The sequence below is a fragment of the Dromaius novaehollandiae genome, chromosome 5 (genome assembly GCF_036370855.1).
Source record: "Dromaius novaehollandiae isolate bDroNov1 chromosome 5, bDroNov1.hap1, whole genome shotgun sequence".
Lineage (NCBI taxonomy): Eukaryota > Metazoa > Chordata > Aves > Casuariiformes > Dromaiidae > Dromaius > Dromaius novaehollandiae.
Window position 1 is genome coordinate 14,880,765 of NC_088102.1, and position 23,846 is coordinate 14,904,610.

At 37.7% G+C, this 23,846-nt stretch overlaps 2 protein-coding genes across 2 annotated transcripts in view; one reads left to right on the forward strand and one right to left on the reverse strand.

Annotated features, from left to right (window-relative positions):
- The window catches only part of CCDC85C (coiled-coil domain containing 85C), a 117,081-nt gene extending 112,211 nt beyond the window's left edge, over positions 1-4,870 (forward strand). Inside the window, exon 6 of the mRNA XM_064512095.1 lies at positions 1,107-4,870. Within this exon, the coding sequence (XP_064368165.1) occupies positions 1,107-1,196 (90 nt within the window). The 3' untranslated portion in view covers positions 1,197-4,870. The remainder of the gene's footprint in view (positions 1-1,106) is intronic.
- Positions 4,871-4,944: 74 nt separating this feature from the next.
- CCNK (cyclin K) lies at positions 4,945-23,604 on the reverse strand. Its single transcript, XM_026111299.2, has 11 exons — positions 23,443-23,604; positions 21,361-21,629; positions 20,289-20,370; positions 19,364-19,495; positions 18,437-18,542; positions 18,235-18,292; positions 15,687-15,856; positions 13,233-13,516; positions 9,224-9,257; positions 8,062-8,136; positions 4,945-6,282 (listed from the first exon to the last, which is right to left on the reverse strand). The coding sequence occupies exons 2-11, from the start codon at positions 21,555-21,557 to the stop codon at positions 5,660-5,662; spliced, it is 1,761 nt and encodes a 586-aa protein (XP_025967084.1). The 5' UTR covers positions 21,558-21,629; positions 23,443-23,604; the 3' UTR covers positions 4,945-5,659.
- Between the last annotated feature and the right edge of the window lie 242 nt (positions 23,605-23,846).

The following is a 23,846-nucleotide window of genomic DNA, read 5'->3' on the forward strand; positions in this document are numbered from 1 at the left end:
AGTAACAGAAGTTCCCGCAGCAGGGAGGAGGATGCTTACGGAGCTGTCTTTTTTAGAAGTCCAGATTGGAGGTCAGCACAAGTGGCACCTTTTTGTGCATCACAGCAGCGGAGAGAAGCCTAATCCTCCTTTTAAATTCTGAAAATGGTTGCAGTGAGGTCTTCCAAAACTACCGTGATGGCAAGACAGTTCTGTAGCGTTAAACCACACTGTGGAGGGCGTCACTATCGTATTTTGGTGCCTGCATCTTTACAGATACAATGGGAGGTAGAAAGAACAAGATAGTGGTTTGCTTCATGCAAACTGCAGGAAAAATCTTAAAGGGCAAAGGTAAAAAAAAAAAAAAAAATCTCAACTCTAAAGAGGGTGCAAAAAATGCAACTGTATCTTACACCGCTAAATCACTAAAGCAATCTTCGGTAAGTGCTAAGGCATTTCACTTAGGTTGCTATATCTCTATAAGCAACACCAAGAACAGAATAAATGAGGGCCTGCTTTTTAGGTTATTTGGGCTGCTTAATGCCCCCGTTCCCTTGTAGTCATGCAGGGAGAAAGGTAAAACACTGTAACTTCATCCTCACGCCTAAATGGGCTAATTTATGTTTGTCTATTATCAGCTGTGTTTTTTTAAATATGCATTTTATGTAAATGGCTATAAAGTGCTTTGCAGTTTCTTCTAGTTTTAAAATAGCCCTCCTTACCCCAATGGCCCTAGAGAGGGCCATTATGTTTTTAGAAAGTCATAGATATAATTTTAACCATTATCTTTTTCATTATCTTTTCTGTTCATGGTAACATCACTTCTGTAAGTATGACAGGGATGACCTACCATTGAACTTAACTTCTGAACCTAGTGTATTTGTTTTATATTATTACCTCAGGCAAAACCAGTTTTAATTTCAAGAGAGACTAATTGGAAAAACACTTCAATGACTTTTCCTTGGAAACTGGCGCATATATGCCATCCAGTGGCCCTACTGAGAATTACAGCACTGCTCTAGGAAATCACTCGTTTTGACTCATAGACAAATAAAAGAAATAAGCAGTCTTTGATTTTTAATTCCTGCCTTTTGCTCCCCTACCCCCCTTTTTTTTTTTTCTTACAGGTTGTCTGGCGAAAGCTGGGTGATGCTGCAAGCTCCAAACCCTCCATCAGGCAACATCTTTCGGGAAACCAGTTCAAGGGTCCATTGTAGAAATATCATCCCGTAGACTGCAAGTGACTTCATGAAGACTGAAAGAGTTACTGTTTCTGGCTGCCTGTTCTGTGGGAGTTGGGGGTTGATTTTTTTTCAGGCTTTTTTCCTATTTTTGTTTTTTTGTAACTGTCAATAGTGTAAATATGGCAGCTAAAAGCCTGATTTCAGGCTGTGGTGCTCTGGAACCAATGTTCGATGGGTAACCATTCAGTAATGCCAGACTTGCATCATTTGTATTGTAGTTCAAACCTGCTTTGTTGTATGGTCTGTTTGTAGAATTAACTTGAGAGAATTTCTAAGAACAAGAAGAAGAAACCTTAGCCTGCGGAGAAGTCACAGTTTGTATTACTTCTGTCCACCTGCTTGTTAACTGATTCATAACTAGGCTAGTGGCTCCAGGCAGCACATTTTTTTGAACCTTCCAAGGAAACAGCAATTTGAATTCATTGGTTTACGGGCTGCCAATTTCCTAAGCTGCTAAGATTTTTTTTGGAGGTCCTTATTTCGGGGAATGACAGATGACTGTTTTCACAAGGCGCTGTGTAAAACACTGATCGGAGGGATTAAACGCTTGTACCACTTAGTACATTGTACTGTGGTACTCATCTCACAAGCATACAGAAAAGCTTGAGACTCCGTATGAGCTGTTAATGACTGATTTTTTCATGAACAAATGACACTTAAGATTTCTGCAGTCATAATGTCAATGAATTGAAGTCACTTAGCCAGACACCAGTATTCCCTACAAATATGGCAACACTGTTCCTGTAAAGCTTTTGTTATTAAACAATTCAGCAGAAACAGCCATCCTAGCAGCACTTACGGCTTTCACAGTATCTTCAAGAGCAGCTCATCTTTCACATATGGAAGATTTGGGTATTTTTTTAAAAAAATGTTCTTGCTGGAACCCTCACCTATATTGGTTACTGTGTAAGGTAACCAAACAACAACCTCACAGAGCTGAATAAAAACTCAATATTAACATGGGCTGTCGGGTGAGAATACTTCCTGCCATTGAAGCTTTATTTTTGTTAATGAACCAAAACAAGTGGGTTTTTCCTCCTTCAAATGGTTGTACATAAAAACAATGGGACTTATGTTTTGTTAGTGTGGAGCAGCTGCTTGTATAGGTGTAGTAAGAATTTGACCCCCTTTCTTTTTCAACTTGTCACAGCAACTGGCCCTGTATTTCAGTAGACGTTCCTTCTCACCTTTTCCCAATAGTCCAGGGAAGCTGGGTGTCTTTATTAAACCCATTGGTGTAAAATAATGTTAAAGACTGGCATGTGTAAAGATCAACACCTCTTCTTCAAACGTTGCATTATCTCAGTGATTAGTTTGAAGATTTAATGACTTCAAACCTCATCACTTTTTTTTTAATTCTCTGTAAGACTCAGTCAACATACAGTTGAATTAGCTGGACAGGTTCTTGCTGCTAAAAAAGTTTGTTCTACTAGTTGAATTCTTGACTCCTGTTATGTTGATAAGGAGCACCAATAAAAAAACCAAGGAGCTAGTGCCTGCAAGTTTTAAAACAGGTAATTGATCCCATTGTATATAGTGTAACTAGCTGCCTGGAACCTCTAATTTGCAGTGTCAAAACCTAGGTCTGTAACCAATAAAAAGATAAGGAATTCAACCAAAATACATACTAACCAGTAAGTGTAAGAACCACTTCATTATAGGGTGTAGAAATAAAAATGTAATAGTCGTTTATTTAAAAAAGAAGAAATTAAGAACAAGATACCATCCCCACCCACCCCAGCCACTCACCAGTAATTTACTTCTTACTATTGCTCAGTCAGCAGATACAGAGCTGGCTAACTGTAGCTCTAATAAGTACTTGCATCCAGTGTAAGTCTGAAAAATCTATTCTAAATATGACTGTCTCCTTTAAAATATGACAGTTTCAGAGGATTCCTGATTTTTGTTTTGCCTGTTTTTTCATTGCCCTCCAGTTTCTACTAGCCATTACTTTTCTTCCTCCTGTACAATGTATACCCTGAGATTTTCGTACCAGAAAAGGTGGTGTATTTTTGCCCCTTCCAGAGAAGGGCAAATCAGACACATCATTCTTTAACATCTGATGTTTAACAGAGGGTTACTTTAATCTATCTGCTCGCAAGCCTATTTTAACTTTGGTGGTATCTCTGGATTAAAGCAGAGAATTTAAGCACATTGGGAGCAGGGTTAATTTAAAGCAATGTAAATGTTGCCAACACTTGTAGAAAGTTAGCTGTGTTGATGACATGCTTACTATTTTAGGAGTATATTAGACTAGCAGGTCCTCTCAACAAGATAAACTAAGCTAATCAGACTACTATTCGCACCAACTATGAAGCTCTCAAACAAACATTTCCCTTATCAAACTTCTCCCAAAATCTATGTGGTGACGTTAAGCAAAGTCTGCTTCATTCCACCTGCAGATATCACCTACAAGGGATGTAGTGCTGTAATTGAGGTCCAGTAGCGTTACAAATCCAAAAAAAGCCAATTTACAGGGTAGCCAGTTAGTTCAACTGAATAACCTTTATACTTGTAGGGTATAATCTGTATTTTTTAATGATTTTATTTGGCAGCATAGGTCTTCAATGCAAGATGTGTATTTTTGATTTAACAGAAGAACATAACAGTGTTGGTTGGTTGTTTTTAGTCTTGCTACTCTTCATACCTAGCTCCATTTGAGCTAAAAAGTGTCTTCCTGGGGGAAAATGACACTCAATGACTTTACAGGATGACTTGGGTGCTAAAATTTCAGTTGTCTAAAAAGTTTTATATGCATATTTAAATTCACTTAACTATGTGCTAAGTCTTCAGTGAAAGCTACGTGAGGAGCTTTGTACATTAAGTTGGACGGAAGCATCCCTTGAAATAGCAGCCATTAAATTGATATATCTGGGGGTAATAGCCTAAGTTAATTTCCTCAAGATTGAAGCCCTGGGCTCTGCCATCCTTTGGCAAAGAAAGCATCCACTGATTCCAAACAGACTTTGCTTGTTTAGGGAAAGCAGAATCACATCCTCGACATTTTTTGGAGTGACTGAAGAGCATTTCCATGAAAGTTTCTGAAATGCTGTGGTGTAACCAGTTTCAGTTGGCTCTTTGCACCTTGATAAGACTGCTGAGCACAACCCTGTTTGAGAATGGCACATTTTTACCCAAATATTAAGATATTAAAAAAAAGAAAAAAAAAATCAGTGTTAAAGTGACCTTTTATCTTTTTAGAAACTGTCGGGGAAGAGTACTACTGATCTTTTTCAAAGTGCATGACTGTAAAGTGATAAAATTGTATATTTTTCATAATGTGGGGAAAGTCTATCCGTGCTGCTTTGGAAATCAGTTTGAAGTTTGATTTCTGTTAAACCTGTGATATTACAGCCCTGCTATATTTTCTGTATATGATTTACAAAGAACTGGAAAAGTTAGCACCTGCTGTTGTGTATATAGCAAAATTCTTTGGACCTTAGCACACGTTTTTACCTATTATTGAACCACTCTGGCTTTTTTGGGGGAAGGAAAATAATAGTACAGATTTTTTTGATAATGTGTGTAAAACATTCATTTGAAATATTTTAGTAAAAATGAAGTAAGAGATTGTGACAGTGTATACTTTTAGTTGAATAAAATAAAATTACGTTCTTTTTAAATAAACTGATGAATAAGGTTTGGAAGACCACTACTGAAATATCTTGCAATGTACCAGAGCTATGAATTCTGAACTAACACAAAAAACTTGGAAATCCACTAAATTCAGAACCAATTTTATTTGGGTAGGTGTGAATGAAGTAGTCCCATTTATAACCAGGATGTAAATCACAGTAGGTTGTTACATTCAGACTTTCACACTTAGAAAATATATATATTATGTACAGGAATCTGCAAATAGGTGTAAACATACAATACTTTAAGATACCAGTACATTCCAAAACAAAAATATCAGCAAGGCAAACACCTCAAAATTATTTCAGTCATCTAGCATTCAGAATCTCTTTTAAATAAAGTAGCTTTGATGCTTGACATCAAGTATTGTTTTAATTTTAATGAAAATGAAGCTTCTTACTGTAGATGAGATTTCATGGTATCTGGCTATTTTGATACTCAAAAATAGGCACTGATTTCTAGAAGGAAATTTACTTCTTACTGATATAATTGAGCCAATATGGCTGGTTAACGTTTTTGCTAGTACAAAGTAATCCAGTGCTGGAATAACTCGAGACAATTTAGACTTCAGTCAAATGTATAAAGTTAGAATAGATACTGCAAAGCTAATTAAAATCTATGAAGGCTATATAACTCACCATAAACAATACTGCAAACAGATCAGCTAAGTTTCCATTTCATGGTCTCATTTCTTCATCTAAGTTATACAAATTATCCTCCTCTTCATCTTTACAAGGTAATTTTTGGCTCACTACTCCTGCCTAATCAACATGAAAGGATATCATGCAAGTTACCTCATGCTATCTCATCCACGTAGCACGTCCAAGTCCTGCTACAGGCGGCATACCAGGTGGTGGAATTGGAGGTGGCACAGGTGGCTGTCCACCTGGGGGAACGGTAGGTGGGGGATAACTAGCTGGTGGCATTCCCAGCCCTGGAGGTGGATGAGGTGGTACTGCATGAGTTGGAGGCAGTCTTGGAGGTGGGAAGTTAGGATTGTATGTAGGTGGAGGAGGATATCCAGGAGTAGGAGGTGGGATATTGGGTGGAGGGAATGAAGTGGGGGGTGGAGGAGGAACTGGTGGTGGAGGGTTGGGAGGATAGACATGTGGATGATATGGTAGGTGAGTTGGTGGTCCATAGGCTGGTGGCAAAGCTCCATATGTTGGTCCTTCTGTTTTCATCATTGACTGAAGACTTTGATAACCCTCTCCTGACATGTAAGAATTTGTAGTAGACATCCCTGTAATATAACTGGTTGGGGGTGGGGGCGGGGGCCGATGTGGCAGAGGTGGAGGTTGATGTACTGGGGCAGGATGAGCAGGGGGAGGAATCTGGACCTTTGGCATATCTACTGAGTCCACGGTAGTAGTTTGCTCTGCTTCTCCCATCGAAACTGAAGTTGTCAAAGGAGGCTTGCGCTCTGGAATGCAAGAAGTTTCATTTATTTTTCTGAAGGGTGGGTGGCAGCAACATCATCTGAATACTCTTCAATTTTCCTCCAATAAACACATCAAAAGAGGACTCCACAATTCTCTAAGTTTCTGTATGCTATACAGTATCCAGTTAGATCTTACTATGTCACTAGAAAATTACTAAGCTGCAGACCAAAGCTCCAAGGTCAGCTTTTCCCATTTTAAAAGTTAAATATATTTTTTTTCATTATTACTGATTTTCTTACAACTTAAATATTGTTCTACAACCAGCAGAAATTAGCAGACTGGATGGACAGAATCACAACTAGCAGATTTTAAAAAGTCATGGGACCCAAGATACCCAAAATCTTCTGATCAGTGTTTCAATCTTGTGCAGTCCATGCCTCCCTTTCATCTTTCTTATACTCCAGAAGGTGGCCCAGGATTAGTCACTGCACTTCACTTGCCTCAAATATTTTGAGTTACTATTTGAGAATATGGGCCAAAGTCTCAAGTCTTTAACATTCAGTTCTAAATCTGTTTATTGAAAATAGGGCGGGGGGGGGGGGGGGGAACTACACACTGAGGATGAAGAAAGAAATTGTTATAGATTACTTGGGACATGAAATCTGATCAGCTTTGATCCACTGATTAATTGCAGGGAGGTTAGTGTATGACAGCCCAGGGAAGTTCACAAAAAGGTCAGAATTTTACACAATTGTACTGAGCCATTTTCAAGAAGAATGTGCATTAAGCTGTCTTCTCTAGACAATAAGGGAAACTAGTTACCTGCATGTCTAGGATTTACCCTATATAAGCAGTCATAGTTTTAACAGCAAAACTGCCCCCTAGAACAACTACATAATTAGATTATGCAAGGTGGGTATACTGGCTGTGGTTCCTACCATTTCAACAATTTGTAGCTCCTAAACTGTAACAGGCAATTTGCTCATTGCCAAAATCTTGAATGCATATCTTATATTCAGAAAGATCTATTACCTGAAGGAATGATGAATATTATCTTAAAACAAGCCCAAAAAACAAAAATCACACACCTTCACTCTTAATTGGATTTTAGCAAATGGGAAAGAAAAGGTCTTATTATATTTCAGAGCACTGTTTCTCTCTCTTGTTATTCCCTGTTCGAAGCTGTCATCTTGCAGTTACATTACGAAGTATGCTCTATAAAATATTTATGTCATATCTAAGGGTCAGTGGAAGGACAGCTAATGTGTCAAAGTGCTGGAAGCACATTTTTACCACAGTAAAATTTATTTTGCAAACATAAGGCATGCATGAAGTGTTAAAAGTTCTCTGGCAGATGAAAGCCCTCTTTTGGGACATAGCCAAGATTAAGCATACCCTTTTGTTTAAAAGAGTTACACACCTGCAGAGTTTCTATAATAAAGATGTAGTATGTAGGACTTCAACAGGACAGTTAGAAGCTAGCGTGATAATAGTATGGCATCCTTTTTTAAGGACACAAGTCCCTTTCTGCCTGCTAACCACAGCTAGTTTATTTTTCTAGGCCTTTAACAGTCAGAGCTTTATTTTGCCTTTGTCCACTTGGTATACACTCATTTCCATCATAACTTTTTGGTCTTGATTTGAAAAAAAAGTGTGCTACAAAGATGAAATGCCCTCCAAAGCTTATCTGCCTAGTACTTTTACAGGCCAAGCTGATTAATCGAGGCAACGATGCCTCCCTTCACACCTCTACCACCATCTGAATGAAAAGCAAAGCAGTAAACTGCAAGAGAAGCAGTGTTTAAGAAATAAAAGCTTACCTGGAGGTGGATGCGCAGGAGGTATTGGTGGATGCGAAGGTTCAATTTTAGGAATCTTAGATGGTGGTGGTGGTTCTGAAAAACATTTGGAAGTTCCTAATTTGCTACTGCACTGTAATATGTTTGAACCAAAGTTCATCTCCAGTCTCACGTTAAGGGCTATCATTTATCATGTTTCTCTATGCGAAGTGCAATGGACACCCTATATACTAGGCATGTTTATTAAATTTAACTAGAATGAAGACCTTTGTATAAATAAAACGACACTGAATATCACAAACCAGTCTGCCAGAAGAATGTAGGCCTACAAATTCAAGCTATGTATTTTATAACTAGAGATAAATTGTCCCAGTAATAGTATGAATGTGCAGATCAGCACACGTAGTTGTCTAGCAGAAACTGGAACTTGTAAATAGTTAAAGTGAGTTTCAGGAGAAGCTGAACTCCTATGCCCAGCTAGGGGAACATGTGTCTAGATATCAAACAAAGAACAGAAATTACACAGGAGAGAGGTGAGAGAAGGGACAGCTCTTTGGAATCTCTCTGCAGAGCTAGAGAGAGAGAAGTGCCAAACTTACTATGGAAAGGTTACAGAATCAAGCCCTAGCTATCCTGAAACATGCTATTACAAAAAACAGCAAAAGGAAAAAAAAAACACCACACCAAAAGAATTAGATGTGATCGCTGTGGTGAAATATTTCTTAAGCTAGGCTGTATATTAATACAAAACGGTTTCACTGGCAGCCATGCCATCAACTGATTACTTATGTCACCAACTACTAACAGACTTATTAGCCCAGATATTCAGTGACATGGCACCTTCAGTGATGTCAACATCTCACAGCCTACTGGAGGACTACTCCAAATGACGCATCGAGTTGTAAATTGAGATGCCATTAGTTTAGCAAAACAGCTATTGAACAGACTGCATTAAGGGACTCTTGGGGAACAGCTATACTACATTTTCATAAGCGTTGCAGTTAGGAACATTAAAAATAGTTACAATATGTATTTAAGGATGCAGTATTGGTATCAAATAGTTTGGATGACCCAAGCCTGCAAGCAGACTAGCTAAACACATATCAGCAAGTGATTCCTTCTGGCTAAAAGAGCAATTTTGCTTACATAAAATGAAAGGAATCATTAGGAAATACTGACATACCTGTTGTCTTTGTTTCTTCTTTGGGAGATACAGCCTGTTTAAAAAGAAGAAAACAAGACAACATGATGACCACTGCAAACTACGAAGCATTTCAAAACAGTAACAAGAAAACCAAGCAGGAAACAACTTTGGCTTGTTGAAGACTTTTTGTACAGATCTGACTAAACCAGAACCAGTTTCCAACCCAATCCTCCTCCCTCCCAAAAGGAGGGGAGGCACACCCTTCATCTGTTTTTGTATTTTTATGAGGAGGCTATTAATGCTCAACAATACAATACTGAACAACCCAAGAAAATCACACAGAGAGCCCAGCTTAAGAGGAAGAACAAAGAGCCTGAGGAAAAATTACAGCTATTTTAAATATATTATTTCCTGCTGTTCTCATTGTTGAGTATTACCATCTCATTTAATTTGTTTATAAATCTACAGCAGATACATTATGGCCCAGTAAATTGCTCACTGAGCTGAGAGCAAGAGACTTGGTCTGTGTTCCTGATGCTACTACTGACCTGTGATGTGACCTTTGTCAAAACCACTCCAGGCCTTTATACTTTATTTACCAGGACAGGAAGATGGTGAAAGCGCAGCTCAGCATACAGTATTTCAGAAGCCTTCAGATGGAAAGCACCATATAAAAGCCAAATATACCAGAGAATATTTGTGCACGCTGAGCAAAACCCACAAAACTTCACACCACCCTTCTGATTACACAAGTGTTTATTTTGTTTTGTTTTTGAAGAGTTACAGACAAGGGAGTATGAGAAGTCTTTCCCAGCTTGCTTACTTCAACTGACATGTCTAGTTCATGGTCTTGGAGAAAAACGGAAAAACCTTTCAGAAATTTTTCAGTACAGTAAGTTCAGTTACAAAAGTATTTAAAAGCAATGATAAGAGTCAAGGAGATGCAAAGCCCCTCAGCCTTCTGAATGAAAGGGTTTTTTAAAGTTACTATTTACTTCCAGCTGTTTTACCTCCACAAACTGCTGGTCAGTTCACATCACTTTAGCTTCTGCACCAGGAACCGACTGACATTTCACTCAAATGTGAACAGCAAATTTTCATCTATTCTGTTGAGTATTCTCAATATTTTTGCTGTCCGATGCAAAGCTACTCATTCCTGCATTCCTTAGATAGTCATTTCAATTCATCTCCCATCACCTTCCTGTTTTGTTTCCTTTTTTTTTTTTCTCCTTAAGGAGAGTCTTAATCTTTCCATTCCAAACACACACTTTTCCTGACAACAATGCATAGACTCATTTGCCGCCCTCATTTTATTCAGGCTCTCTTTTCCTGATTTTCCAAAACTAATTTCCTTGTCTGTAAGACTACGCACAAATATTATATCTACCCCACACTTTCTAACAGAAAGAAGTCTCCACTATTTACTTTCAGAACTTCCAAAAAAATCACTTATTTTGTGCAGTCAAGTATTTACTTCAAGTGGCAGGCAGTTCAATTATTGTGTATTTGTTTACAGGGAGCAGTGTTCAGAAAGTAATGTCAATGAGTACACTATTAGCATGGGACAAGCAACTGCAGCCAAATATGAGACAGCTTATGTAACAGGAAAACAAAAATCAGTTTAAGCCACACTTACACTAAAGAAAAAAAGAATAAAAAACAACTTCAAAGCCTATCAAAATATAAAGCACTCCTCTAAAAATGGCAATCACTAAACATTTTTCCTCCAGTAAGTGTGACATGGCTATTTTAGCCAGGTCTTTGCTTTCTAGCGGAAATGTGGTCATACGAAGAGATGAGCTTTTTTTTTTTCCTTTGTACTCAATACTGTATTGTTTGTATTGCTACAGCCATAACATCTCCGAGTCAAAACTAATGATTTAACAGCATACCAGTTACTATTTAAGACTTTGATAAGCTCAAACCACGCCCTAACACAACTGTTCCCTTAGTGCTGTTTCTACAAGCAATAAAAATTGCTCGCATTAACAATTTTTGATTTAGTCAAATTAAATATGCTTTCTACATCTAATAATTCACCAGTGTATTTTAATGAAGTCAACCGAACATTCAAGTGCTCTTCATCGTCAGAGGTGTAGAGAATGCGAAGATGCTTTAGACATCTGGTATGGGTCTGTAAGTCACGTGCCAATGCTTCAGTTGCTTGAGAGTAGAAGATATAGAGTTGCCAGAGTTCATGTAAATGGAAAATCTGGCCTCCAGGAACAAAGTGTATTTGTATTCTATACAAGCTGAAAGAGAAGTCATGCAAAGCCCTATATACAAAAAGAGGCAAGCATTTTTAATAAAGTATATGGTCCACCCAACTAAAGAACATTTTAGAATCAATAACTAAATCTTTTAACACTAAACATCTTGCTCTCCCTGACTTTTCTGGAACAATGAGTTCATATCATCACGTTTTCTTTTCTCATGATTTGCACTGCTCTCCTACAATACTCCTCCTGTGAGTCACCTTTTGCTTTTACTTGATCTAGATGTCTAGAGAGTATCCACACTTATCTAACTGTACTTTCTAATTCCTCAGTTATTAGGTAGCGGACTTCAATCTCCAATTTCAAGAAAAGTTAAGTTGCCCAGAGATCCTGAATAGAGGTGATTGTTAAAGCACAAACAGATTCTATTCATGCAGAAGGCATCACTTCTTTCCATAACATTAGAGAGGGTGAAATAGTACTGTGAAGGTAGAACCCTAGAACAACTTACAATCAAACAGATGGACATATACTAAAAATCCAAATTTATGGTTTCTGATGTGCCAAACTGTCCTAGGCATATTTGTTCAAGACAAATAAGAAAAGAGTACCCTAAAGACTTGACAACCCAAATAGAATTTGTGCCAAAGATGGAGTTTAAAAAGAGAGATATACTACCTATAAAGAGCTTTCCCAATCTAGTCAATACATTTTATCAGCTTTCTATCCTGAACAACTCTAAACTACTTCTGTGTAAGAACTGCACATTTGGTGCAAATTTTTTTCTCTAGTAGTAGGCTATATCTTCTATAAAAAGACCAAGGTTTTAGAGATTTTCATTTTTCTTTTGTTTGGGAGGCTGCTATCAGGAAGATGCTTGCAGTCTTCCTATCCCATTCCAGTGCATCATTTTTTCTTTCTTTCTGTTTCTTTTTCTTGCCATCTGTCCTCTAGTTTGGGCATACATTAACTACAACAAGATAGAATATAAGCTGTACAAAATTTATTTCCTAAATGGGCTTATTCTAAAGAGCTTACTTTTGAAAACATTCCTCCTACTAAGTAGACGTGCGAAGATTTGGGTAACACTTTTACACTTTTTTTTGGTAACTCAGAAGTGAAACAATCACAAAAAGTGTAGCTAAAGGTTCAAAAGCTTCATTTGGACTTGATGACTGCAGATAAGCACACAGAGTACTTGCAATATTATCCAACTGCCAACACGCTTTCTTATTTTCAATGATTAGGTGATAATACAGACCATAAAGTGAGACTTGAATGTAAGCCTTTGTAAGCTTCTACTGTTATTAGATTATTTTGGAAGACTCTTCCTAACCACAAGCTTCAGAATTTTGACATACTTGTAAAAAGTCACCTTTTTTCATACGTTTGTAATCAACGGCCAAAAAGTCAAACAGTGTTTTCAGCAGCACTGTACATCTTGCTACATGCAAGTATGGCAGTTAAAAACAAGTATCGTACGTAAGTCTGACAAGGCACAAGAGACATTCCCTAAATCAAGCCTGCTCAATAGTGAAAAAAGTTTTGACAGCGCAGAACCATGAACGAGTTAAAACCTTAACAGTTCATGCTCATTAACAAGTCTGTCCACTGGGTTTGCCTCAAGTGGAATGAGTATGCAGTATGCCAAAACTGTCAAGACTGTTCTACGCTTACATACTTTGCCATACAACCAATAGAAGTCTGCCATACAAAATGATTTGACTGGCCTTGTTTTTAAAGGAAACCACAAGTTTGCTGCACAGTGCAGCCTTTAAATCAAAGAGACATCAGATCAGCGTGAAAATAAAATATAAGTTCACTAAACTTACTGCTGGTCTTTTAATCTGTCTGGGAGGACTTGACTGAGGAGAGGGCTTTTTTGATTGTTGTGCTTGTGTTTGCTGCTGCTGCTGCTGCTGTTGTGCTGACTGCTGCGACTCCTTTTGTTGCTGAGCCTGTGACTGCTCTGAACCCTGGGATTGCTGCGATTGCTGCACTGTAGGTGCCTGGGGTGTAGATTGAAGAGATGGTGGCTGCTGCAGCTGGTGAGGAGTATGATGAGGCATCTGCTGCTTCCCTTGTGAGTATAGATCCAGAATCTGGTGACAGATGTCTAAAAAAGAAAGTTCAAAGATTATACATCTGTAACGTACGAGTGTACATTCAATACACATAACAGTCAAGCTTTTCACTTCAAAAAAACCATTGAAAATTTACTACAGATTTAATTAAAAAAAGATTATTTTTCAATTTACTTTTGTACTTTTGAGTTCCTTCTGCCTATGCTGAATATATAGATATATATGCACACCCTCCAGAAGAACAAGAATAAAGTGTCTCGGTATTAATATATTGCCTGTCACTGTGTGTTTGGAGAGCTTATTAACAGCAACATAGTAAGTAAATGAGACAAAGAGTAAATGTTAAAAAAACATGTCTAATTAAGTTGGTCAATAAAATTTCAGGAGTAACTAAATAAAGAAATCAGAACTAGTATTAAATCCTTATTCCAACACATTGGGAACAAGAAGTCTGTCAGAGATTGTGTAAGACCAAATGGTAACGGGGTGCAAGAGCAGCACTCAAAGAGGACGGAACCTTTATAGGAAAGCTAAGGGTTCTTTGCAGCTGCAGTCACTGATGCAGTAACAAAAAATGGAGAGATACCCATGCTACAACCTTCTTTGGCAGGGATTCAGCAGAAGATCTATCTTAAATCGAAGCAACTCTGAAAGAAGCTGCAATACAAATACAGCATGTAGCCAGTTATTAAAAAAAAAAAAAAAAAAAAAAAAAAAAATCACCAGAACTGGATGGTATTCACCTAAGGGTTCTAAAAGAAACCAAAGGTCAAAATATCTAAATTTTAAACTGCAGCACATATCCTTTCACTTAGAACTCCCTTAGTATCCAAGATTAGACAGTGACAAGCATGATATCAATTTTTAAAGAAGGCTTATAAAGCAGTTTACAGAATTATAAATGACATCAGTACCAGCTAAGTTAGTAAAAACTATAATAAAGACAAATTAGCGGCCACTTAATCACAATTTACTTAATGAAAATCAGGAGAGGTCCTACTTTACGAACTTCCTCGAGTTCTCCAAAAAGGACAAGAAGAACATAAATGAGTAACCCAGCTGATATAGCCCTTCTAGATTTTCAAAACAATCGATGGAATCCTTCAAATACTTTTAAGGACACTAAGCAGCACTAGAATAGGAACAAAGGGCTTAGCTAATAAAGTGATTTAAAGAAAGGAACAGGGTTTCACTAAGTGATCAACTCTTGCAACATAGAGGAACCCAAGCTCTGTAGCAGTCTGTGTTGCAATCTTTGCTGTTTTAGATTAGTTGGAAAAGGAGTAACCAAGGAGGCAGCAAAGTTTGCCAGTGGTGCAAAGTTATTTCAACTAGTAGGATGACAGTAGACAGTGAACAACTAGCTCTAAATTCTTTTGCTGTGATTGGACAGTAAAGCTGCAGATGAAACTCAGTGCAGAAACATGCAAAGTATGCACGTGGGGAAAATGGTCCTACCTTTTATATATAAAATAACAGACTGAGCTGGTCAGTATATTCAAAAGCAAGAGCTTAAACAGACACTTCAGTGAAAACATTGGCTCAGAGACACACAATGTCAAAAACCAAATCAAACCGCAAATGACCAGAAAAGTAGTAAAGAACAAGCAGAAAACATTCTACCACCGTACTGCACATGCTACTGTGTACAAACCCATGGTTCATCCATACATTGGGACCAAAATCACATATATACAGTACTCCTCATTTCAAAAAGACAAGAAATAGAACTGGAAGAGTTCAGATGGCCAACATAAATGCTAAAAGGTAAGGAAGGATTTCCACGTAAGTAACGCTCAAAGAAGCCGGAATTCTTCAGACTGGAAACTACTTGGTGGATATATAGGTGCCTGCAAAATCATGAACGACATGGGGAAGTTTGATCGTCAATGAGAAAACCACTGGAAACTAGGCTTTGTTAGTTTCAGCGCTTAACTAGCTGGGCTATAAGCTAAATAATTAGTAAAATAAATACTGACCAAAAGACTAATCACGACAGTCAAAGATGCTTCCAGACTAAGCCAGTCTAAAGAGTTTCATTATGAATCTGGATAGGGTATAGCATATATATTCTGAGCTGCATACGCTACACATGATTATTTTTGACTCAGATGCAGACAAAAAGCAGTTTGAATTTACCTACAACCTGGATCACACAGTCAAAGGAAAAATTCATTTGTCTGTAGCAAGCGTTCCCCGTACCTTCCAGAACGTCAACAGGAACGTCTTGGACAAATTGTTCCCACCATCGTCTGTACATTGGTTTTGATGTCCATTCTTGTATTTCAAACTTACACAAACGGCCTGCTAAGTACATAACTGCAACAGCTATGATTTCTGGTTCCCACTGCAGTGACAATGTAGTGCAGAGGCTAGAAGACATTAAAAACAAACAAAAAAAACCCCACAGACCTGAAGATAATTCTGTTCATCAAAGTACAAAATTTTAATGTATGATAGCTGTAACTTACAGGGTATAAACTACGACTACAACTTAAATGGAGAAAACTAAAAATAGCCTTGTTACATAAAACAGTTTACAAAACTAAACTGTTCTGAATTACTGCTACCATTAAACAAGATAATTTTAAACATATAATATAGAGTGCACTTGCCTGCAGCAGTAACAAACCACATATCTGGAGCTTTAAAATAGGAAACCTTAACACCACGAGTGTGGAAGAAAGGAAGAAGACAACACAATATTCCAAGTATAGGTAGCTACATTCCACTATAGTCTTCCCCATAGCGTTAACTAAATACAGTATTCATGTTCTTTGCTACTGAAGTCTGCTGCCACTGCATTTCACTGGTTAGGGAATGACATTCACATTTGAACTTTAGAGTTTAAGTGATCAAGTGTTTTTCAATAAAATATAGACAAGCAATTAAAAAACCAGAACAGCCAACACAAACTTGTGAAGCAACTAGTCAAGCTGTAAGTTTTAGATCAAGCTCTAAAAAGGTTCTCCTTGAGTAGCCGTTGTTAAAATTAATGCTACAAAGTAGCTGATATTGTTGGTATTAAATGTATTCATGTCATAATCGCATAATTTAAATTACAAAATTTGGTTTTCTTTTTGTGGCAATTTAACTCTTCTGTAGATCCCGTAATATAAGATCGGCTTAAACAATCCTCCCATTAAAGTAAAACAATTTCACATCCAGCTAGCCAGTTAAGTTTGTGCCAATTCACTGATGATTTCATTACTATGTCTTTAAATGCACCAAAACAGTAGCCTATGCAGTGGTTTAAATCAGTCTTCTCTTAGTGGGTTACAGGTGACTCAAGGCAAATGAGATACTTCAATATTGGAGCAATCAAGCCAGCAATCTCCAGTAATAGCACAAGAAATAGCCCTTAAAACACTGATTTATTATTTCCTTTGTGATATTTACTTGGGGATGTTTTACAGTTGCATAAGAACAAAACACCCTGTTCTAAGAGCCTGTAGTGCAAAGTATAGGATTATTTTTCCAAGATCCTAGAAATATGGTGCCTATTAAGCAAGCACAAAACAGCCTCTCAAGAACAGAGAGAAATGTTATTTGAAACAATCACTCTAGCTTCACATTAGTGTGAAATTAGCATCCTGAAATGCATTTTCTTGAATTAATTATTAAACACTACATAATTCCAAGTATAGCAGTGTCCAAAGTTTGATGGATATAGAAAAGTTTTTCCTAACGCACTTTACAGTATTAAGAGCCAAACAATACATTTTTCTTCCTACGCATCACCACTGGTGAGAGAGACAGAAGCTAATGTATATATCTACTGACACGCAAACATGCTAAAAAGCCTTTTGCTCAAACTAATTAGGGCAGGTTATGTAGTATCATCTATTATGCAATCCAATAATCTATGTGGGTTACATCTACAGATTCAGAATTTGGACTCACATTGGGCTATTTAAAGTTAGGCATAAGAATAAAAATGCACCTCTTTTTTAACGGCGTTCTACTGAAGGCTTTGCATTTCTGAAGAATCCAGCCACTTCAATATTGTCTTAAGAACTTGCTACAGAAAATAACAATTACACTTAACTGCTGTTGCTAAATTAACTTGCCCAACTCTGTAGAATTCACCTTAGTAGAACTGAAGCGTACAACGTTCTTTTTTAAAATGCCAATACACATGCAAAAATGATTCCACACATACACACACATTAATTGATGTGATTCTTGCATCAGTATTATAAATCTGTCATTCAAGAAACTGTAAATCTACCTCTAAAAACCATATTTCCACAAATTTTAATGGCTCATTATTGTTAAAATATCCCATTCTATTTTTTCAAAGTTGACTAACATGACAGAATTGCAAACAAAACTGTTTATAACCAAGAATCTATGTTAATGAACTATGAAAACTGAATGTTATCTTCAAGTAATTTCTTTTCTCAGAATGAGGAACATGTTCTGGGCTGGGCAAGAAGCCAACTTCTATCCTGAAGATCGATAACGCAGTTAGGTCTTTTCAAACATTTTTTTTTTTGGAAGGTAAGCATGAAATCCTTCCCACAAAATGTCACAGGTCTTAGGAGCCTACTCCTTCTCTACTCATCCTGCCCAATGACATACCATGGTGAAAATTGAAATAAAAACTTAAAAACACCTATATCAAGAGATACGTCAGCTGTCTTCACTATTTGCAGAAATACAACGAGCATTTCTCAAAGAAATATCTGAACCCAAAATAAACTGAACAACATTTCACTGTCAGAAGTTGTTGCCAGAAGTATCTTACCTGTCATTCACAAACGTCCATGCCATTTGAACCAGTTTCTGAATTTTATTTTTGTCTCCTGAAAAATAATCAGAAAAGTTATAATAAATAAAGTTATTAGAAAGAACAAATAGTTTGGAAGAAAATACCATCCCACTGTTGATGTTAATTAAGTGTCACAGATCGAGAACAAGTATTACTTGCTCACCCTGTAACATTTTACCTTTGAGTTGTTTGGCATACTTGAGAAGGAACTGGTATGGGTGTTCCACTTGCAAATCAAACTTTATTGTTTGTAGTAATATTCTTTCAAGGACCATCACTTCTTCCTACAGAATGTAACAAGGTAACCACAATATTACTCCTTCTTTTACTCATAAATACTTTATGTTGGTATAAAGTATGACTATAGAGCATCTCCAGACAAACATGTGTCTGCTTTTGCTCGATTAAGGTATGTCTCCAAAGAGAAAATAAGCTCTTCCAAGTTAAAAATTATTTTAATCAAAAGATATTTTTTCTTCCCTTTTTTTCCTCTTCTTTTTGGGGGGCAGGGAGAGAGGGAGGAAGTGGTGTTTAAACCTCCTTTTTCTCCATGGAGTAAAGAACTGAAACAGATACAGCACAGACATGCCAAATGTAGAAAACCAAGGCAAAAAAGGAAGCCCCCACCGCATTTCCCTCAGTGGTTTCACATTTTTCTACCATTTATAATAAACAAATTTTGAGAGAAGTATAACTTTGCTAAGCCAAATATTCTAAACAGGAAACTTCCTAATACTTTGAGATGTAGTTCTCGCACCTAATTTAAGATTTGCTACTAATTATTTCCTAATACCACATGACTCTGTCAAATACAGTTTGGGTCTTGATGACGTTTATAGCTCTTGACCAAATGGACTGGTTTACTTTTTACTTCCCCCCAATTAAAAGAACAGAATTTGCATAATGAAATGAAATGTAAACCTTGTATACCACCATTTGCACGAGTGGGCTTCCAAAACTACTTGTATTAGCAAGAAGTATTTTCACAGTTACATGCTGAACATGTAATTGGAACAACTGAAATTCAGCCAGTGCTCTAATGAGTGTGTGTCACCTTGCTGGAGTACAGTAGGATAAAATAAAATTTCAACATTAGTATCTTTACCTTTGGATCATCTCCAAACTGTCCAAACTGTACATCATTTAGCAAGCTACGGGCTGTTTTAATTATATCTTTACATTTTTTAGGTGTTTCTTCAACTTTTCCTGCCAGGAAGAGACAGCAGGCTCCTGTTACCTAAAACAGAAATTGCTTTCAGGAAGTTGTCTGCATTTACAACACTATACTGTATTGCATATCTAAAAGCACTGCCAGCTTCCTTTAACAGATCCCTAGAAGTTTCCCAGGAAAGACTTCACAAGCGTATAAACTTCTAACTTAATTATAGTGATAATTTAAGCTTTTACTTCTTCAAAGTAAATACAGAATTTGGATAACAGTCTATTATACAGTTTCATTTCATGGTTAAAAATCCAAAGCAGAATTTGTCTTGATGGAGTATTGTCTGTCAAGCAGTTTTAAGATAGTAATTAAACATTGTTTTTAATTTTCTTTCAGCCATACAGCAATAACTAAAAAAATATAGCTGTTACTCTTTCTAAAGAATATCATCATCATGACATAACTGCAATATCAATACAAATATATTTCTAAGCATAAATGAAAATGTGTAAACAAGCAGAACAGCACGTTTTAAGCTGTGATTATTTATTAAAAAATGCTTACTTTTCATTATATGGGAAACATTATACTTACTGGAGCTGTATAATCTTGTATTTAAAGGATAATACTTATTTACTTCTAAAGCTATAACTCAAACACAAAAGTTCTCCAAGTTACACTTTTTTCTCTTATTGCTCTGTGACTCACGATACCGTAACACCAAAAAAGTCGACATCACTTGGTTTAATGGTGATGCTACGAATAAGAGTTGTGCCTAGCTGCAGTGCCCAAGTAACCCGCTACCAATTTAAATAATCTGTGCTTAGCACAACTGCAGTATTAAGTAACCAATATTGTAAATACTTACATATCTGGGGAACTGTTTGAAGGAATGAAACATATAAAATCGATGGAAATAAATTATTCCGGTTGCTAAAGTATCATAGTGTCTGTGGTGCTGGTTAAGGATTTTCAAACACATAAATGGCATAAAGCAAATTCAAAACCAAATATGCACAAAAGAAAAGACGCAATCTGTTGTATCAGTTAACTCAACTGTCCATTCAGTGACCAGGTAAAAAGCTCTGCAAGTAAACTAGAGGCTTTAGAAGCAAGCCACAAAAAAAAAAAAAGTCCCCAAAACTTAAGGCTGCATAAATACTATGATTCAGCCCAGATGCAGTTGATACCCAAAGCATCTACTGGACACATGCAGAGTCATGACCACACATATCTAATAGAGAGGGTCCATGCAAGGTCATCCACATGATAAATTCCGTACCTGCCTCAGAAAAGGCCCAAAACAGCAGTAGGTACATGAAGGAACAGAGGAATTATCACTTCACATTTAAGTGTTTGTGTGAAGAGAAGTTAGTCATTATCTACATCTATAAATGCAAATAAAAGCTAAATATGCTCCTTTACTCTTTCCTTTAAGGAGAAAAGTGAAATTTCATTTTTGTCAGGTTTTATTAAACAAAGAAGTGAAAAAAGAAGTACCAAGAATGTAGGAACCAAGAAATTCAAATGGCAACAACAGACAAGACAGTGGGGAGAAATTACTAGTGTATACAAAATTGTAAAACCCACCTTAAACAAAAAGAGGGAGAGGGACAGAAGTTAGAAGCCTCAGAGGCAAAATACACAGAAAAAATGCAAAAATCAAAACTTAGGAACTTCTGTAGATTCATGCAGAAAGACACCAAGTTATGCATAACTGGAAAGTCTATACCAACTTCCCTCTCTGTTGCCACAGGAGTTCAGTTAAAACCTTGTTTATTCAATAAATGGATAAAAATTATGTAGAAACATGTTACATCAAAAGGCAGTTAAACTCAAGAGATCTTGGATTATTGACAAAATGGCATCTGAACAACTAAGCACATCAACACATTTCTAATATGTTTTATTTTTAAAACCCCAATTCATTTAAAGGATACAGGCCTAAACGCGTTCCTACATCAAATATGAATCTGGCCCCCTCCCTGCGGTATCTTGCCTCAGTAGCTGGATCAAGCCCTTCTAGCTGTGAAGGTGTATGTGCCAAATCTTTCTTATCCCAATACCAGCATGGCTTTGTATGGTCCAGGTTTGCCAAGTTTACAGAAGGACTGGAATTTTCTTTATTCTCCTTCATTTATTAAAACAGAATTGTTCTTGCTTGATAAGTTTTCAAAAGGAAATCTTCAGGCAGTAGTAGTTTCAGCACCTTTAAAAAAAGGGAAACACATGTCTTTAAAAATACCAGGAAAGGAACTTTTTTTCTTCCACGCTCAAAGATGAGTATATTTAACCTCTCCCTTATCTCTGCCATATATTGGAAATTCAATTCAAAGAACAAAGCTTATCTTTGATAGTAACTATTTAATAAAGAAACCCACTATCAAAAATGCCTATTTTCAGTGGTACAAAATTTCACCTACTTTGACCACAAAATAGGGAAAAACAAATCAATGATTGTAGCAGCAAGATTTGAAAGAGTTAAAAAAAAAAGAAAAGTTTTAATCCAGACCACTAATCAATAACTACGAAACCCATCCGTTAGGTCCAGCTGAGTGGCAAATTAAACACCAAGTTGATCTCTTGGATACTCCTTAAGTGGTAAGATGGTGGCAATCATTTGGCATAGAGATTTGTAAATTACATCTGTATGTTATTTAAAGGAAAAAAAAGTAAAAAAATAGTGATCAGATACTAAGATTAAAACAAGTAATGTAAGCCTGTATGGTACTGTGCCATCTAAAACCATCCCCAAAACAAGGCAACTGATTACATTCAATTAGTATGTTATCTTCCTGTGTTGACTTGTATTTCTCAAATCTACACTGAAGCATACAGTTCTACACAAAGCTTTCTGGTGTTTGGGTCATAACCCATATGACTGATGTTCATCCATGTCTCACTTTAAAGTGAAAATGAAGACTGTTTTAGCACCTCTATCTTTTTTAGGCTAGAAAATAGGGATAAGACTATTTTACTGTAATTCAGTAAACAGACACTATGCACAAACTACTGTAGTCACCTGCAAAGGTTCCTGTGGTGAATGGAAATTCACAGATGATATAATTTAGTGCTCTAAGCATAATAATCAGAGAAAGACCCAAATGTAAATCTGTTAAAATAAAGCTAAGCTTAATTTTCCAGATGTTTCCCTCTTGAAAGTAAAAGAAAAGCTACATAAACAGTCATAATACCCATGCCTACAATGAGTGCCTTTCTCTAACTTCAGAGAGTTTCTCTTTGTCAGAACAAAGGAAACCACCTTTGCTCCATACTCAGGTTGGGGGAACCTCCACTGTTAAAAGCACTAGTGACAGGCAAATCCAACATCTGTCACAAATACGTGGTTATTTGAAACCATTTCTAGAGTCAGCAAAACAGCTCAGTGGCACCACCACACACTCCCATCATTCTTATCAAGGAAGTATTATTTTTACACACCTTAGACACCATTTTCTTTATAGTTTATTTTGATGCTTAACGTTCTAAACAGTTTAAAGCTCAGCTAACACTAAAACTCTCTTTCTGAAAAGCAGAGAGAAAGCTGCTTCTGTGAGCAGCAAAAGCACTCCCGAATGCAAAATTGTAAACAAACACACAAAAACAAACTAACAGCCCTGAAAACGCCTGCAAAGCATCAAACTCCCCAGTCAAAACCACAATAACCAAAAGCAAAATAAGATTTCTAGGATTTTTTTGACCACCTCGTAAATACTGAAGTGACCTTAGAAATAAATTTTTCCTTTTTCTTTCTCTCTTTCCTCTCTGAACAAGCTAGCTGATGGAGCCCAACCCCGGCAGCCCCAGGCCGGGCGGGGGCAGCTCCTCCGGGCCCCCCTGGAGCCTCCCCCCGCCGCAGACGAGGCCTCCAGTGCCCGGGCGGGCGGGCGCTCGCTCCCCACCTCCGCCAGACACTCCAGCCTCCCCACTTTCTCTTTCTCTTCCTCCCTGGGCCAGGCCCCCCAGGCCACGGCCCGGGGGAGGCGGGCCGCCCCGGTGCCCCCACCCCGCAACGCACTCACAGGCCAGGCGCAGGAGAGGAAACCCCACGGCAGCGCAGAGCCACTAACGACAGCGCGGCCTCCACTCCCTGCGCGCCGCCATCTTGGGAACCAGGGCAGGCCGCTCGCTGCGTCATCACGCCGGCGTCACGCGGGCATGGCGCGCGAGCTCCGAGCCGCTGAGCCTAACGGCCAATAAGAGCCTGCAGTCCCCACAGCCAATCCCGTCTCCTTCGGCGTCCGCTAAGCTCGAGGAGCAAGCACGCGACGTGCGCCAGTGGCCTTAGAACTGACCAATCAGAGAGCAGGAGCGAGAAGATTGCAAGCCGCGCAAACCCATAAGAAGGCGGAGGCGCGGATTAAATTGCAGCCAATGGAGGCGCGGCGATGCCCTTTTCCTACATCGGTAGCGAAGACGAAGGGAT